At 37.2% G+C, this 16,931-nt stretch overlaps 1 protein-coding gene and 1 long non-coding RNA gene across 3 annotated transcripts in view; one reads left to right on the forward strand and one right to left on the reverse strand.

Annotated features, from left to right (window-relative positions):
• Positions 1–16,931, forward strand: part of LOC136858235 (synaptic vesicle glycoprotein 2A) — a 263,056-nt gene that overhangs the window by 226,876 nt on the left and 19,249 nt on the right. Inside the window, exon 12 of one of the 2 annotated variants that reach the window (XM_067137634.2) lies at positions 4,550–5,616. The exons of the other annotated variant lie outside the window; for it this stretch is intronic. Within the exon in view, the coding sequence (XP_066993735.1) occupies positions 4,550–4,605 (56 nt within the window). The 3' untranslated portion in view covers positions 4,606–5,616. Of the gene's footprint in view, positions 1–4,549; positions 5,617–16,931 lie in introns of those variants that run through there. 2 annotated transcript variants of the gene reach the window in all.
• LOC136858237 (uncharacterized) lies at positions 14,550–16,929 on the reverse strand. The gene is made up of 2 exons (XR_010858621.2): positions 15,140–16,929; positions 14,550–14,903 (listed from the first exon to the last, which is right to left on the reverse strand). It is a non-coding gene; the product is annotated as an uncharacterized lncRNA (long non-coding RNA).

The following is a 16,931-nucleotide window of genomic DNA, read 5'->3' on the forward strand; positions in this document are numbered from 1 at the left end:
TCATTATTGTTTGATAGATAATGTTGCAAACAGAAATAACAGATAAAGTGGTGGAAACATGCTGTAACTGGTAATAAATCCAGTTGCTTGTACAATCATCATCATCATCATCATCATTTCCCAGTCTTAGCTTCCCGGGTCAGGTTGTGAATCAAGGACCTCCATCACTGCCTGTCTCTCCACCACTCTTCTCCTTTTTTAAGTACATCTTCTGGTTTTCCTCCCCTCTTTTCTATGCACTCCCACGCTGAATCTGTCCACCTCTTTCGGGGTCTTCCTCAGGGTCTCTTTCATATTAACCTCTCTGAAAAAGCTTCTTTTGGCATTCTCTCTTCTCCCATTCTCATCATATGCCCATTCCACTTTAGCTTTGTTGTTTCTATCCTGTCTTGAAGTTTCAAGATTCCTGTCCTTTTCCTTATCTCTTCATTTCTAATTCTATCCTTTCTGGTCTTGCCCTCGATACCTCTTAAGAATTTCATCTCTGCTGCCTGTATTCTACTCTGCTCTAGTTTTGTTGTAGTCCATGATCCAGTTGCATAGGTTGGTATGGGTTCATAATAGGTTGAATATAATAGTTTCTTAGATTTCTTTGGGTCATATTGGTTCTACAAAATACCCCTTACACTCTGGTAGAAGCTGTTTGCTTGTTGTATTCTTTTCCCAATTTCCTCGGTTATCTTTCCATCTTCTGTGGTCATACTTCCCGAGTACTTAAAACTTTTAACCACTTCCAGAATTTTACCATTCATTTTAACTTTCCTCTTCCTCTTGCTTGTACACTATGTTATTTATTGTATATGTATCTGTTAAAAGTTGCATTCTTTACTGGAAGATTGTGGGCATGAACCATTTGTCTGCATTGTGACCTTGAGGATGGCTTTGTAATACAAAATCATGCAATAACTTCTGTAGTGTCTAGCCAAATCATATTTCACTTCCCATGTGCATATTTCTTGCATTATTCAATGGACAAGTGCAGCATTTAAAAATGCTTGTTTAGCCATAGCTTAAGGATGCCAGCACATGAAGAAACACTTTTAGAGGATTAAACACAGCAAAATATAATGAAACTGATAGGTTTGGTACTAGATTTGTGCAGGAGAAATTAAAGTGTTGTTTTCTAATAAGTCACAAAGTTATTATTATGAAGACACTGGAGGTGGCATACAAGTAAAAATTCTAGTAACTAATTTGAGGCAAGCCTGGGACTATATTATCGACATCACACTGCCTACTGGCAGGTTACACTGACTATTTGACTCATGGCTCCAGGGTTGTTAATAGCTATGTATTTGATTTGTTTTGTAATTATGCACTTTTATTATCTTGACATACTTTCGCTAAATAGTCATAATAAATATAACTCAAGCTCCAGATCCTCTCTAGATAAATTGGGGAACTCTAATTAAGTTAGATTACTATTGTCTATTTAGTTCATGACTCCAATGACTTCTTTTGATATGTCCATATTATTTCACATTTCTTTGAAGAGATAAAAGAATGGCTGAGGGAGGCAGGTGTAAGGACTGTGGGGTGTGAGTGGGAAATAAGAAGGATGAGAGAAGAGGTAGCGAGAGTGAGGGAGAATGTTAGACTTGTAACGGAGGACAAGAATGAAGATAGGTCTCTCTCAGTCAATGTACAGGATATGGTACGTAACCAAGAGGGAGGGGAAGGAAGGGGAGATGTTGTGGAAGACAGGTGGGCTAATGTCTTAAAGTCAAGGAAAATGAGGGTTAAGGTTTTCCTCAGGGAGTGGGCCCAGGAGAGGTATTGGTGAGGAATTGGTATGAGTCACTGCAGGTAAATCAGCAGAAGGAAGATGGAGATCAGAGAAGTATTACAGAAAAGAGGCAAGACAAGAGGAAAGGGACCAGTAGGAAAGGTGAATATAGATATTCTATTAAATCCTCTCTTCATATATTCTTTGAATTTCTTCCTCATCTGGTGAACTAGTAAGCATACAGACCTGCACAGTTGTGGTGGGCATCGGCCTGCTCTCAATCTTGACAACAGTACTTAATGCTGGTCGTGGTAGCTTAACTTGCTGCTCTATTTTCATATTCATTACTAACCCATTTCGGTCTGGGCCTGAATATCGCTAAGAAACATTCTGGTCTGGGCATTTTTAAGGGATTTAAAGAAATGATATCTCTGTACCTATAGGAGATAATTGCATGATTCGTTCTTCTTTGTGCTTATTTAAGCATCTAGTAATGAAAAATGATGATTGTTTCATGTCAGTTGGCACTTATGATTTTAAAATTCTTTATATGTTATATCTTGTTTCATGAATAAAAATGAAAATCTGACTACTAAGTAACTTCAGTTTTCTAAAATACTATTATATTTACCCTAGACTTATCATGTAAAATGTGCATTGCAATTACAAAACAGCAACAACAATAATGAAAATGGGTCCTCCTATGAAATTATAGTTATAATTTTTATGTGATGATAGTGGCTTGGAAGGCAATTTTAACGAAAATATTTAGAGTGAAGATGATATTGTAGGTATGTAATTGTAATTTTATGCACAAGAGGAAATATTGTTTTCATCCGAATACGAATTTTAATCTCTCTCTTACATTTTCTTATGACTGGAAGCATGTTTGCGTAAATATGTAAGAATATCTACATAATAGTAAAGTTTTCTGGTTTTTTTCTAGATATGAGGGATTATGGTTACATAAAATATAAAAAATATCACTTTCATCATGCACTTGTTTGTCGAGAGAAGTGACATCATCTAGTAATGCACACTCGTTGATAATATCCTAAATTATCTGACTTAGATAATACTGCTATCTGTTGAAATACTCTCATAACTAATACATGAAGAAACACGATGTAGCCGCCAGAATGGGCTATGCTCACAGCACGATGTGAATATAATTATGGCCGCTGCAAGCTGTGCTTGCACTTAGGCTGGATGGAGTTAAACCAACTCCTGCATTTCCCATGTTTAATTTTATGTTGATAATTCTATAGTATCTAACCAAAATTCCTGTTCTTCCTGCCAACATACTTCACTTATACCAGCTACATCTAACTGTATTCTATCCATTTTCCTTTTCAGATTCTCTAACCTACCACAATGTTTCAAACTTCTAACATTTCACACTCCAACTTACAGAACGTCAGTATTCTTCTTCCTAATGATTGCCCCCTCTCATTTATTTCTATCTAGAGATCTGAATGGGGGACTATTTTACCTCTGGAATATTTTACCCAGGAGGAAGTCATCATCAGTACATCATTCATACAGAGAGAGCTGCGTGTCCTTGGGAGTTATTTATGGCTGAAGTCTTTTGTTGCTTTCAGGCCACACATTTAAGCCATGTTAAATATTATTACAAGGCTGTATCAGTCAATCATCCAGATCCACCCTTGCAACTTCCAAAAGGCTGCTAACCCTCTTCGTTGAAACATTCATTATTCTGGTCTCTTGACTGATACCCATCAGATATGGTTGAACCTATGGCTCAGCTATCTGCTTCATTGGGATGTTGGGATGCACTATGGCAAGGACACATGGTTCACAGTGAACATATTTCTTATTGTTGACTCCCAGGTTATGTGAGATAGGGCATAGAGTTGTCACTGACAGAGTGAGTTGGCTACACAGTTTGGATCATGTAGCTGTGAGGCTGGCATTTGAGAGATAGTGGGTTTGAACCCCACTATTGACAGTCCTGAATATGGCTTTAAGTGTTTTCCCACTTTCACAGTAGGAAAATGCTGGAGCTATACTTTAATTAAGGCCACAATGTGCTTTTATCCACAAAATGCCCAGTAGTTACTGTTTGTCTGTTCAAGGTGAGCTTCATTTCTCCTTGAATCATGTATGCAACTCTCGTCCACATCACAGCATCTTCAAACAGTGCAATTGCCAACTAGTTCTATCTCTTCAGTAATGTGGAGCTTTCCTTTAACCATAAACGACCTTTAATGGCAACTCATACCAGCCGTTCTAAATGTATCCTGCTGCTTAAACCAATGCCAACGTACATATGCGTAATTTGTATGAGGCACGCTTCTCGCTTTTGGCATGTACAGAGTTGTCACCAGAGTGAGTTTAAATAAATCAGCTTCCAGATTTCTGAACATCAGGAACACTGTACCAACCTTGATGCAAATAATAACCACAACCCAAATTTTGAAAAAATATTTGCAGGGGATATTCGGTTATATAAGGAACTTTTTTGGGTATAATTGAACAGCTGTAAATTAGTCAGTGAGGCACATTAAATAAGTATCATCTAAAACTTGCGTGGAGCAAGTGATAGAAACGTCAAGGAAGAACTCCACCCAGAATAATTTCATAGATTCACATAAGTCATTCGTTGAACTATGGATCTCATGCAGGTCTGAGATTTTTGTAGTTTGGTGAACTCTCCAGCAACTGAGCAGTGTCAGTAAAATGATGTTTGCCATCATTGACACTTGACTCATTTTAATGCTGTAACTTCAGGAATATCATTATAATGCAGAATATATTTTATGTGTAATAACTGATTAATTCTAAAATTGTTTTTATTTCCAGTATGCAGTTTAGCAAGTTGGTTGCTACCAGTGACAAAGATGAAGGCACTAGAATGAATCATGGATGTACAGGAGCAGCTAAATAAACAAACAAAGGAAGGAATGGATTGTATAGCAATACCTACCATACTATGAATATCCTTTATGTGATAAAGGATCAAAATCTGATTTAAAAATTACATATTCATTTGTAATTATTTTTATATTATTGTATTAAAGTGACCTACAGCCAAACTGTTGTCATTTTAATAAATTCTGCATCTCCTTGAGCATTGTTAACATGATTTATTAGAAGTTTAGTCATACAGCAAAAATATATAAGTGTGTATTGTATCCCACCATTGCAGAATAAGTGAACGAACACGAAGTTCTCTAGCTAGATGGGTAGATCTTCAGCCGGAGCTATGTAATATTTTTAATATTAGTTAAATTATTCTTAGAAGTTTGTTTTGTACATGCATGTGTTGTGTATTATTTGGTTTTCCTGGAACAGAGGTCACCCCAACCATGCAAGACAGGTCCCAGAGCAAGTCTGCACTACACCTTCTCTGAGAACCCCTGCTTTCCCCATTTATTGAAAAAATAGTTATAGGACATATTTGTACATTGTTTTACATGTACTCACTTTAATTGGTAATTAAATATTTTTTCAGTTCATTTTGTAACATATTTAATGTCTGTATGAGTACTGAACAATCTCACTACACTGAAAAACAGGAGCTGATATGAGTCCACCTTGTCAATACTATTATCAATAATTATGAAGATTTTTCATCCCATTATTTTATAACTTCCCTAATTATAGGGTTGCCACTAAGATAAAGTATACTTCATTTTTCAATACACAGTTTACCATCTGCTTAACAGGTTATAAAAAGTACTATGTAATAAATCATATCAGCATGGAATATGAAATATCTTTCATATACTGTGCAAGAAAAGGAACTAAGAAGCAAAACGTATGCACACGTTGCTATCGACTGTAGAAATGTTTTCTCAAAATTAATATTATTGTCGCCATAAGACCTATCTGTGATGTGATGTAAAACCAATCATAAATAAAAAATCTGAATGCAGTTGAAATCGCACAGTTGGGTCAATGATCATTCCGTACTTGCTTTCTGGTTTAAGGGCTGTGATATCTATTTGTCTGGTGCTTCTACTTGCCACCAATCCAGACACTTCATCATAGACCATGTAGCCTTGTTCTTTGACGTGCTGACCATCATGCGTAAAATTTTGCTGTGCCCACTATTCCTAAACCCTCCAGTACACCCGCCGCGGCTTTTTGACTGCAGATTATTTATTTATTTATTTATTTATTTATTTTTTTGTTTCAGTACTTTGAGAAGTTATCTCACCAGTTTTTCCTTCCACCTTATCTTAGTTTGGGCCTCTCCTTTCCGGTCTATTACAACACTTTCAGTTCGCTGTCTGCCAGCTCTGGGGATATTTTAGTCACTTTGTGGTACTTTCCATCGCGTGCATGTGTAGAAGTGTGCTCCGTTGCGACGGTCAGCTGGGTTGTGCACTTTAAACTTTCAGTGTCTTTTGTACTCTTATATTACATACTAGCAATTATCCGTGGCTTCGCTCGCGTGGATTTCGTAATTTGATCAAAGTAATCGTTTTCGGCATTGTACTAAGACATTGTCTGAAAATTCCTAAAGTATAAAAACTTGCCAATAAATTGAGTTTCAATTAGCCCAGAAATTCTTTGTAAACCATGCTTGTGGTATTACCTTTCGGGGCTAAGATGACCATGCAACATACAACCGTACATGTGAGAAACAGTCTTCTATCAAGCCGAAAAAAAATAAATACATGCTTCTTTATTTTTAAAGGAGATTCCAAATACCTATTCCCACTTCTGTAACATCTTCAGTTTTTGAGATATACATAAGTATTGCCATAAAAAGAATTCAATACCTTGATCCATCCTTCCCCCACCCCTACACCCCATCTAGTTGTATTATTTGGAAACAAAAATACATGTTCCTTTATTTTTAAAGCAGATTCCAAATACCAACCTTCATGTCTGTAACATCTTCAGTTTTTAAGATATAAGTATCCTCATAAGAAATAATTCAACTAATTTTCACTTCTTTTCACTCCCCGTTAAGTGCCTTCTCCGATAACTAAAAGCTACATGTTCCTCTATTTTTAAAGGACTTTCCAAATACCAAGTTTCTTGTCTCTAACATGTTAAGTTTTTGATATATAATGTAGATATGCCGGTATTCATTTTAAAAATTCACCCGCTTTTCCAATTCTTTTCAGCCCTTAATGGATTTACCAAAAACAAAAAAAATCTGTTTCATTATTTTTAAAGGAGATTCCAAATACCAGTTTTAATATCTGTACATCTGTAACACCTTCAATTTTTGAGATAAGTGTATATTCATAAGTATAATTCAACTTCTTCACTTCTTTCCACCACTCTCCCGCCTTAAATGGACTTTCCGAAAATGAAAAATATGTGTTTCTTTATCTTGAAAGGAAATTCAAAATGCCAACTTTCACGTCTGTAACAGCTTCAGCTTTTAAGTTAAAGTATCCTAATAAACATATTTTAACTCCTTATTTACTTATTTTCAACCCCACACCCCTTACGTCAATTTTCCGGAAAAAAACAAATGCATGTTTCTTTATTTTAAAGGAGATTCCAAATACTTATTTTCACATCTGCAACATCTTCAGTTTTTGAGATATAAGTGTCCTTATAAAAAGAATTCAACTCCTTTTTCACCCCAGCCCGTTAAGTTGATTCCCCGCTCCAAAAATGCGTGTTTTCTTATTTTTTAAGGTGATTCCAAATGTTTACATGTGTATACTTAAGTTTTTGAGATATAAGTTTGTCCAAAAAAGAATTGACTTTTTTTTACTTCCTTTCACCCTCCCCCTTAAGTGAATTTTCCAAAAACCAAAAAAAGCTTGTGTCTCTATTTATAAAGGAGCTTCCAAATGCCAGTTATCATGACTGTAACACCTTCAGTTTTGAAATAAATGTATCCTCATAAAAAGGAGTTAAACTCCTTTTCCACCATCCCCGCCCCCTCCCCATCCCCAAGCTGATTCCCTTCCCCACAAAATAATGCGTGTTTATTTATTTTTAAAGGAGATTCCGAATAATAATTTTCACGTCTGTAGCATCTTTAATTCTTGAGATAAAAGTATCCTTATACAAAGTATTCAACTAATTTTTCAATGAATTCACTCCCCTTAAGTGGATTTTCCAAAGACAAAAGATTATGTGTTTCTTTACTTTGAATAAAAATTCCAAATACTAATTTTCATGTCTGTAACATCTGCAGTTTTTGAGATATAAGTATCATCATGAAAATAATTCAACTCCTTTTTCACTCCACCCCACCCGTTAAGGTGGTTTCCTCCCACCCAAAAAATGTGTGTTTCTTTATTTTTAGAGGAGATTCCAAACACAAATGTCTACATCTCTAACCTTCAGTTTGTAGATATGTGTTTCTCCAGAAAATGAATTCAATTTTTTACTTCCTTTCACACTTCCCACTCAAGTGAATATTCCAAAAACAAACAGTACCAGTTCCGTTAAAACAGCTCCCAAACATCAAGTATCACGACTGTAACATCTTCAGTTTTGAAATAAATATATCCTCATAAAAAGGAGTTAAACATATAAGATATAAGTGTCCTCATAAAAAATAATTTAACTATTTTTCACTTCTTTTCACCCCCCGGTAAGTGCATTCACCGAAAACTTAAAGGTGCATGTTCCTGAAATTTTTAAAGAACTTCCCAAATACCAAGTTTATTGTGTCTAACATGTTAAGTTTTTGATATATACTGTAGATATTCAACTCCTTAAATGGATTTTCTGAAAAAAACAATCGTGTTTTATTACTTTTAAAGGAGATTCCAAATACCAATTTTCATATCTGTACATCTGTAACCCCTTCAGTTTTTTATATATAATTATATAAGAATAACTCAACTTCTTCTTCTCGACTTCTTTCCACCCCTCTCCCGCCTTAAGTGGACTTCCAAAAACAAAAAAAAACAAAATACGTGTTTCTTTACTTTGAAAGGAAATTCAAAATACCAACTTTCACGTCTGTAACAGCTTCAGTTTTTAAGATAAAGTATCCTCATAAACATATCTCAACTCCTTATTTACTTATTTTCAACCTCATACCCATTAAGTCGATTTTCCGAAAGAAAAAAACAAATGCATGTTCCTTTATTTTTAAAGGAGATTCCAAATACTAATTTTTACATCTAACACCTTTAGTTTTTGAGATATAAGTATAATCATAAAAGTAATTCAACCCCTTTTTCACACTCCCCCTCTTTCCTACCTGTTATCTGGATTCCCCCTCCTACCGAGCTCGATAGCTGCAGTCGCTTAATTGTGGCCAGTATCCAGTATTCGGGAGACAGTAGGTTCGAACTCCACTATCCGCAGCCCTGAAAATGGTTTTCTGTGGTTTCCCATTTTCACACCAGGCAAATGCTGGAGCTGTACCTTAATTAAGGCCACAGCCGATTCCTTCTCACTCCTAGCCCTATCCTGTTCCATCGTCGCCATAAGACCTATCTGAGTCGGTGCGACGTAAAGCAACTAGATTCCCCCTCCCATAAAGCGTGTTTCCTTTTTTAAAGGAGATTCCAAATACCAATTTTCACTTCTTTAACATTTTAGCTTTTGAGATATACGTATCATCATACAAAGAATTCAACTAATTCTTCAATTCATTCAACCCCTTTAAGTGGATTTTCCAAAGACAAAAGAACACGTATTTCTTTACTTTGAAAGAAGATCCAAATACACATGTTCATGCGTCTTAACATCTTCACTTTTTGAGATATAAGTATCCTCATAAGAAGAATTCAACTCCTTTTTCACCCCAGCCCATTAAGTTGATTCCCCCTCCAAAAATACGTGTTTCTTTATTTTGAAAGGAGATTCCAAATACAAATTTTCACGTGTGTAACCTTAAATTTTTGAGATATAAGTTTCTCCATAAATTGAATTAAATTTTTTCACTTCCTTTCACCCTCCCGCATGAAGTGTATTTTCCGAAAACCAAAAAACGTGTTTCTTTATTTATAAAGGAGCTTCCAAATGCCAATTATCACGACTGTAACATATTCAGTTTTGAAATATATGTATCCTCATTAAACGGAATTAAACTCCTTCTTCACCACCCCCGTCCCCAAGTTAATTTCCTCCCAAAATGCGTGTTTCTTTAGTTTTAAAGCATATTCCTAATACTAATTTTCACTTTGGTAACATCTTTAGTTTTTGAGATATAAGTATCCTCATACAAAGAATTCAACTAATTTTTCAATTAATTCACCCCCTTACGTGGATTTTCCAAGACAAAATTCCAAATACAAAGAGCTAACCAAACCAGCCTGAATGATCATACACATTTTTAAAATACCCCCCTCTTTGCTCTGCTTAATTAACTTCTGGATAACATTTTACACTTTTTGCATTAGCATCTAATGAATCACACAGGAGGTTACTCTGATTTAAATGTCTGGAATGTGAGTTAGGATATTCCTATCTGTAGTAAATGCAGCCCCTTTTGTCACTCGAGACAGGTTTTTATGTTATTATTTATCACAAAAAGTAATGGTTTACAAGATAATCTTTATTCATTTCAATACCTTTATTTAACCAAAATCATTAACTTGCTTTTACTGCCTAATACACAAATACATTATAACATGATGAAGCAACATACCCCTCCCCTCTCTAGTGGACAGAATCATGACCCATAACATTTCCCTATTTCCCCTCCCCCCTGTACAGAACAGACTTTGTTGAACACAGAAATTTCCACTCACCCCTCTGCTTAGCTACCAACACTGGGCAAGGCCACAACTGCAGTCTGGAAGCAGTTTGCTGAAGGTGACGGATTATTTATTGGCAGCATAGATAAGTATGAAAACATTTTGATAAGTTAATAATGTGATGGTGGAGTACTAGTACAATGATAATTTGTTATTACTTGTTCATAATATCACCAACTGTCAATCATTAACAAGTTTTTGCAACGTAAACAGTATTGTACATTTATACGCATGATTTGAAGTGATTTGATAGTTTTCATAGAATGAAACATGTCATTCTTTGTTTGATAGTGTGTATTTTCTTTTCTTCACTGGTATGTTGTAGGGTTATCATTAGTTTTCTTGATAGACTGAAAAGCTTTCAAGTTATATTGTTTTGAATGAGTTGAAGCCTCCTGTACAGGTGCTGCATATTCTGCTGCAAAATGCATAAAATGGATCAGATGCCTGTGATGTAGCTGCTGGGATCTCTAGGTGTAGCAGATCCTGGCACATGCCCTACCATACTAAGTCCAATTCAGGATGCTGCTGAGGTGTTTGGGAGTTGGATAGGGCTGCAATCTTTCCCCCTTTCATTTGATACTGAGCTCCCTTCTTGCCTCCTTGTTGCATAGGTTAAATGTTCACGTGTTTGTCTTGCTGAGGTGTCCAACTCGTTGGCTGAATGGTCAGCGTTCTGGCCTTTGGTTCAGAGGGTCCCGAGTTTGATTCCCGGCCGAGTCGGGGATTTTAACCTTAATTGGTTAATTCCAATGGCTCGGGGGCTGGGTATGTGTGGCATATTCAAACATTAGAAATCATCCTAGGTAGGGCCCTCATCTTCACAGACATGCAGGTCACCTAATAGGCCGTCTACTAGAAAAAGACCTGCACCAGACCTCTCCGGAAGCCATACGCCATTATTACACTTAAGAAAATGGAAATTGCAACACCATGAAGGCATTGGTCGTTTGTGTTGATTTTCAAGGTATGGAATGATGCTATATACATATGTAAGTGATCAAAGTTTCAGACCCATTGGATTGTTGCTACAGGTCTCCCCACGTGATTGGTCCCGGAGGAATCAACTCCAGATTAAGGACTCTGGTGTAGCGTAGTTGACTTGCAGTCTGTGCAGTGAAGTGTTCCCTGTCAAACATGCCTCGACGACAGAGAAGAGCACGCTATCAACAACTGTTGCCGTTTGAGAGAGCTTGGATAATTGGGCTGTGTGAGGCTGGATTATCGCTAAGGACTGTCGCTGCACGTGTTGGCCAACAGGCATCTACGGTACAACGTGTATGGCAGCAGTGGTCAAATGAAGGTACCCACACTCGTAGATCTGGCACAGGCCCAGCGCGACAGACAACTGTGAGAGAGGATCGCCGCATCATTCGGATGGCCCGGATGGAACCCCATGCAACAGCAGCGCAAATTCGAGCAGCTGTGGCACCCTACGTTACACAACAAACAGTTGGTAATCGCCTGCATGCAGCTGGCTTACAAGCCCATGTTCCTGCAGAAGGTGTTCCATTGACCCCACAACAGCGACATGTAAGGCTGGCCTGCTGTCGAGAAAGATCGACGTGGGTCGACGAATAGCATAGGGTCGTCTTTAGTGATGAATTGCGCTTCTGTCTTCCCTGCAGTGATCGCCGGAATTGTGTGCGCCGACGTACCGGGGAGAGAGGCCGCCCAGATCTTATTGTCAAGAGGCACACAGGACCAACACTAAGCGTTATGGTCTGGGGAGCTATTGGCTTTAATGTGAAATCACAATTAGTGCTTGTTGAGGGCACTATGACTGCTCGACAGTACGTTGATAGGGTACTCAATCCAGTGGTTGTCCCTATGATCGTGAACATTGCTAATGGGATGTTTCAGCAGGACAATGCCTGCGTTCACACTGCACGCATCACCAGAGAAGCTCTACACAACATCACAACCTTAGAATGGCCCGCCAGATCCCCGGACCTTAGTCCTTTTGAGCATGTGTGGAACATGATGGGTCAACAACTGGCCAACCGTTCTCAGCCACCCACAACCCACAACTCTGGAACAACAGTGCAGCAAGCATGAGCCACAATTCCTCAGGAAGCGATCCAGGACCTTATTGACTCCATGCCTCGACGAATTCATCAATGTATTGCAGCTCGTGGTGGGCACATCCTGTATTGATTGTTGTCCAAACTTGCAGTCAGAGGGACCTGAAAGTGTAATCATCAAATCAAAACCGAACACTCGTCCTGCATGTTCAATTGCAGCAATGTAGCACCACTCCTTCTGGGTGTTGCAATTTCCATTTTCTTCAGTGTATTATCTTGCTGAGGTTCAACTTCAGTCAGCTGGCATCACAGTAGTGAGACTGGTCCTCAAGTGCCTTTATTAGCGTGGATTCAACCTTAGTGAAGCTCTTACACTGAGCAGCTACAGCTATGCTGTCTGTGTAAAAGGTTCTGGTGTTCATTGAGACAGGCTGGTCATTCATATACTTCTTTTATAGGATTGCGGCCATCATACTACTTTGAGGTAGGCAAATCTTTTGTGACATTCACTGACTCTTCTTGCTTTAAAGACTTACAAAAATCTTCTGTTTTGGAGGAATGTGCCAATGAACTTTGCGAGATGACAGTCTTTTGTTGATTGGTACCTACACTTTCTACTATAGTCTTGGGTAGTTGACAATGTCATATGCCTATTGCTGATAATTAAGAATAATAATTTATTTATTGGCCTTTATTATTTATTAATATAATGGTATTACCATCATCATATCAAGTTTCTTCAAAATCAGAGCATCTGTTTCAAATTATTGAGTAAAGGAGAGGGAGTGAGAGAGCAGGGTAGAGAAGATTGGCAAAGAAACTAAAAATAGCTTAACTGCAACATTCTACTTCATGTTAAGTATAAAATAAGACTTTTTGCAGAAGTTACCTGTACAAGATACAGGAACTGAAGGACAGTTGAGATGCTGAGTTTCTTTATTGTAATTTTATTCTAGTGAAATTATTTTTTTGTAACTGGAGATCTGTCACCAAAGTCATTTCATGCATGTCATATTTGTTTTGGCCCATCAGTGCAAACTGATATTTTTAGAAAGTGAAGATTATCTGATAATCTTATTCTTTTCTTAAAACTTAGCTTACCACTACCATCAGACAAGAACATAATATTGTAACACTATAGAGCAGTACATTTTTAAAATATTACATAAACATAAATTTTGATGTAATGACACACTTTTACTCCTTCATATTCAGATACATTTGTATTATCACAGATAGCTAATGGAAAGGAACAAACAAGTTTAGTGACAAATCAAGTTATACAGGGTGCCTGGAAAAAACATGAACCAGGTAATGAGCGTTAGAGAGTTGGTAATACTGATACATAATTTGAAAGAAATTTGATATCCATGTGGAGATTTGTCTTCCGTGTGCAGTTATCAGACTGTGCCTCTTATAAGGGCTTCTGATAAGTTCACCTGCATACACCCCAGCGTCAGTGGGTAGGGTCTGACACATCCCACTCTCATGAGTCTAGTGTCAGACCTAAGACGAAACGCTGGTTAATAGAGCAAACGCCTGAAAAGCCTTACATCTGATATGTTTTCGACATAATTTGATATCTCGCACCATGGTAATTTTATCAGCTACTGGATTTAGCCAATCGGATCACTTCGCAAGTGAATTCAAATGTGTTTTGTGAGGCTGTGTTGCTACATCTTAAGATTGGCATGAGAGCAACAGTCGATGAATGAAACTTTGCCAGGGGAGAGGTTTGAATACAGACCTCTGAGCTGACAGGATCGCGTCAAACCAACTATGCTACGGTGACATTGGCTGAAACCAATGGTGTATTTGTGTTTGATGCTGATTTCTCGGCATGGCTCTCAAACCATTCTTATATCACATACAGATTTAAAAACGCCGCCGCGCCACACCCATTTTAATTCGCCCGTAAAGCGATCTGATTGGCTAACTTGAGTAGCCGATAAAATGATATTGGTAAGAGATACCAAATTATTTCTTTCAAATTATTTATCTGCATGTCCAGCCCTCTAATGTTCATATACCCAGTTTACATAGTTTACAGCCACCCTGTATATAGAAAGAGAAGTACATGGAAAGGAACACATAATAGGATAAATGCAGTGACAGGAGCATTAAAAATAAAACACAGAGTAAATTTTCATTGTGTAAAGTATTTTAGAAAACAATGTTACATTTTTGTCAACAATACAATATAGGTGCATGGATCACCCATAAAGAGGCATCAAATGATACAGAACTCATGGGTCTAACTGTTTCAGACAGTCCTAAGTTTAATATAAATTTAATGTGGGATGAGGCTGAATACATAAGCATGATTTATGAATGAGTTGCTTAGTCTTAGCTTCAGTCAAAAGAATCACAATATCTCCTAACTTCTCAGGCTGGTTCCATGTTCATGTGTACAAATATGGCAATTATATCTCAGGGGCACTTTGATGTACACATGTACAGACTCTGCTAGCTGTGAAGGAAATGTTCACTTTCCTCCCATATGTTTTTTTTTTTTTTGTTAGGGGCTTTACATTGCACCGACATAGATAGGTCTTATGGCGACTATGGGATAGGAAAGGTCTAGGAGTTGGAAGGAAGCAGCCGTGGCCTTAATTAAGGTACAGCCCCAGCATTTGCCTGGTGTGAAAATGGGAAACCACGGAAAACCATCTTCAGGGTTGCCGATAGTGGGATTCGAACCTACTATCTCCCGGATGCAAACTCACAACCTCCCATATGTTAGCTGTCCATGTGAACTATTAGTGCAGTTCAAAGTATAGGACATGTATCCTTGGAGTGAACCTTCTCTCAGTAGTATTGCATCATTGAGTAGACCATAACAGAAGTTTGCTTTGCCATTCTATGGTCAACTGACATTGACTGGCATGGCAGGTACCATATGTTGCAAGGTTTACACTTGTCTGAGACAAGTTTAGTGAAGATATTAGCTGAAAGTTGTGATTAGTTGGACACAAGTGATGATGATGACAATGACAATGTTTGTGTTAATGAGGATGATTATGCACAGCTTGAAAGCAGTTATCAAGTGAACGGTGAATATAGTAGTGAGGACGTTACTTGTGAACAACTTGAGTGGTCATGGACACTTGTTGATCTATGATATGAGCCCGTGAAAATCCCACTTACGGGGGAAAGTAGTGCAACTAAAGTGTCAGGGAGTATTTTATGTTATTTTTTTATGATGAATTGATTGACATGATCATGAGAGAGACAAATAGATATACAGTAAGTGTAATAAAGGAGAAGAGTCTCTTGAATAGGTGGTCACAAATGAATCACTGGAAGGAATCTGCCATCTGGGCGACTGCCCTAAATGCAGATCAGTAGTGATTGATGACTGATTGATGGATGTCAGTAGGGAAGAAATGTATTTAATTCTTGGGATTTTTATATTGATGGATATAGTTTAAAAACCAACCATAAAGTCATATTTTAGTAAGGATCGCTTTCTTGAGACTTCAATCTTCACCCAGACTACTGCACAGGACAGATTAGAACTGCTCTTGAAATTTTTACATTTTGTTGACAACAGCACAAAAGACACACTCGCACTTTCAGTATTGCACCAATTCTTGACATGGTAAATTCCATATTTCAAAATGCATACCTAACAAGAGAAAATATCACCATAGATGAGTCATTAACTTTATGGACAGGCAGACTGGGTTTTAAACAGTACATTCCATTGAAAGCCAATAAATTTGTGGTTAAGTCTTTTGAAATTAGAAAATCTAATGCAGGATATTTATGACATTTCTTTATATACACAGGAGCTGGCAGTAATGACAACATCCATTATTATTGATGACAATTTGAAGAGCACTAAAATCCTCATCAAGCTAGTAGAACCTCTTCTGAACAAAGGTCATATGCTGTTTATGGACAACTACAACAATTCCACATATTTAGCACAACTTTTGAACAACCTTGGCACTAATGTAGTACAGACACTATGACTAAACAGACATGTACCATTGAATATAAAGAATGCAAAGCTGAAGAAAGGTGAGTTGGTTGCTACAAATTTCAACAATGTCATGGTACTGAAGTGGAAAGATTAGGATGTTGCAATAATTTCCACAATATATGACATCCAGTTTGTCCCTACAAGTGCACAAAGGGTTCTGAAAATGAAACCTAAAACTGTGTCTTCTTACAATAAACCTATGGGAGGGTTAGATCACAAAAATCAGAAGTCTAAATGAAAATATAAAGTTTCAAGCTATTCAGTACTATAATATAATCTTACAGATTACTTAATTAACATATTATATCTTTTTAAATGTACCGGTACATATTTTGGATGATTCAACCATCATCAGCATTGGAAAAGACATACAAATGAGTGTACATTGTTGAATATGTGTCTAAAAAGTCTTAGATAAAGTAACATAAAATATGTATTAAAAACTAGTGCAGTAAAATATGATGTAGTCAAATGACAGTAAAATATTGTGATGGTGGCTCAATGAGCAAAAACATGTACATTTTATTAAATGT

The sequence above is a fragment of the Anabrus simplex genome, chromosome 1, assembly GCF_040414725.1.
Source record: "Anabrus simplex isolate iqAnaSimp1 chromosome 1, ASM4041472v1, whole genome shotgun sequence".
In the NCBI taxonomy this organism is placed as follows: Eukaryota; Metazoa; Arthropoda; class Insecta; order Orthoptera; family Tettigoniidae; genus Anabrus; species Anabrus simplex.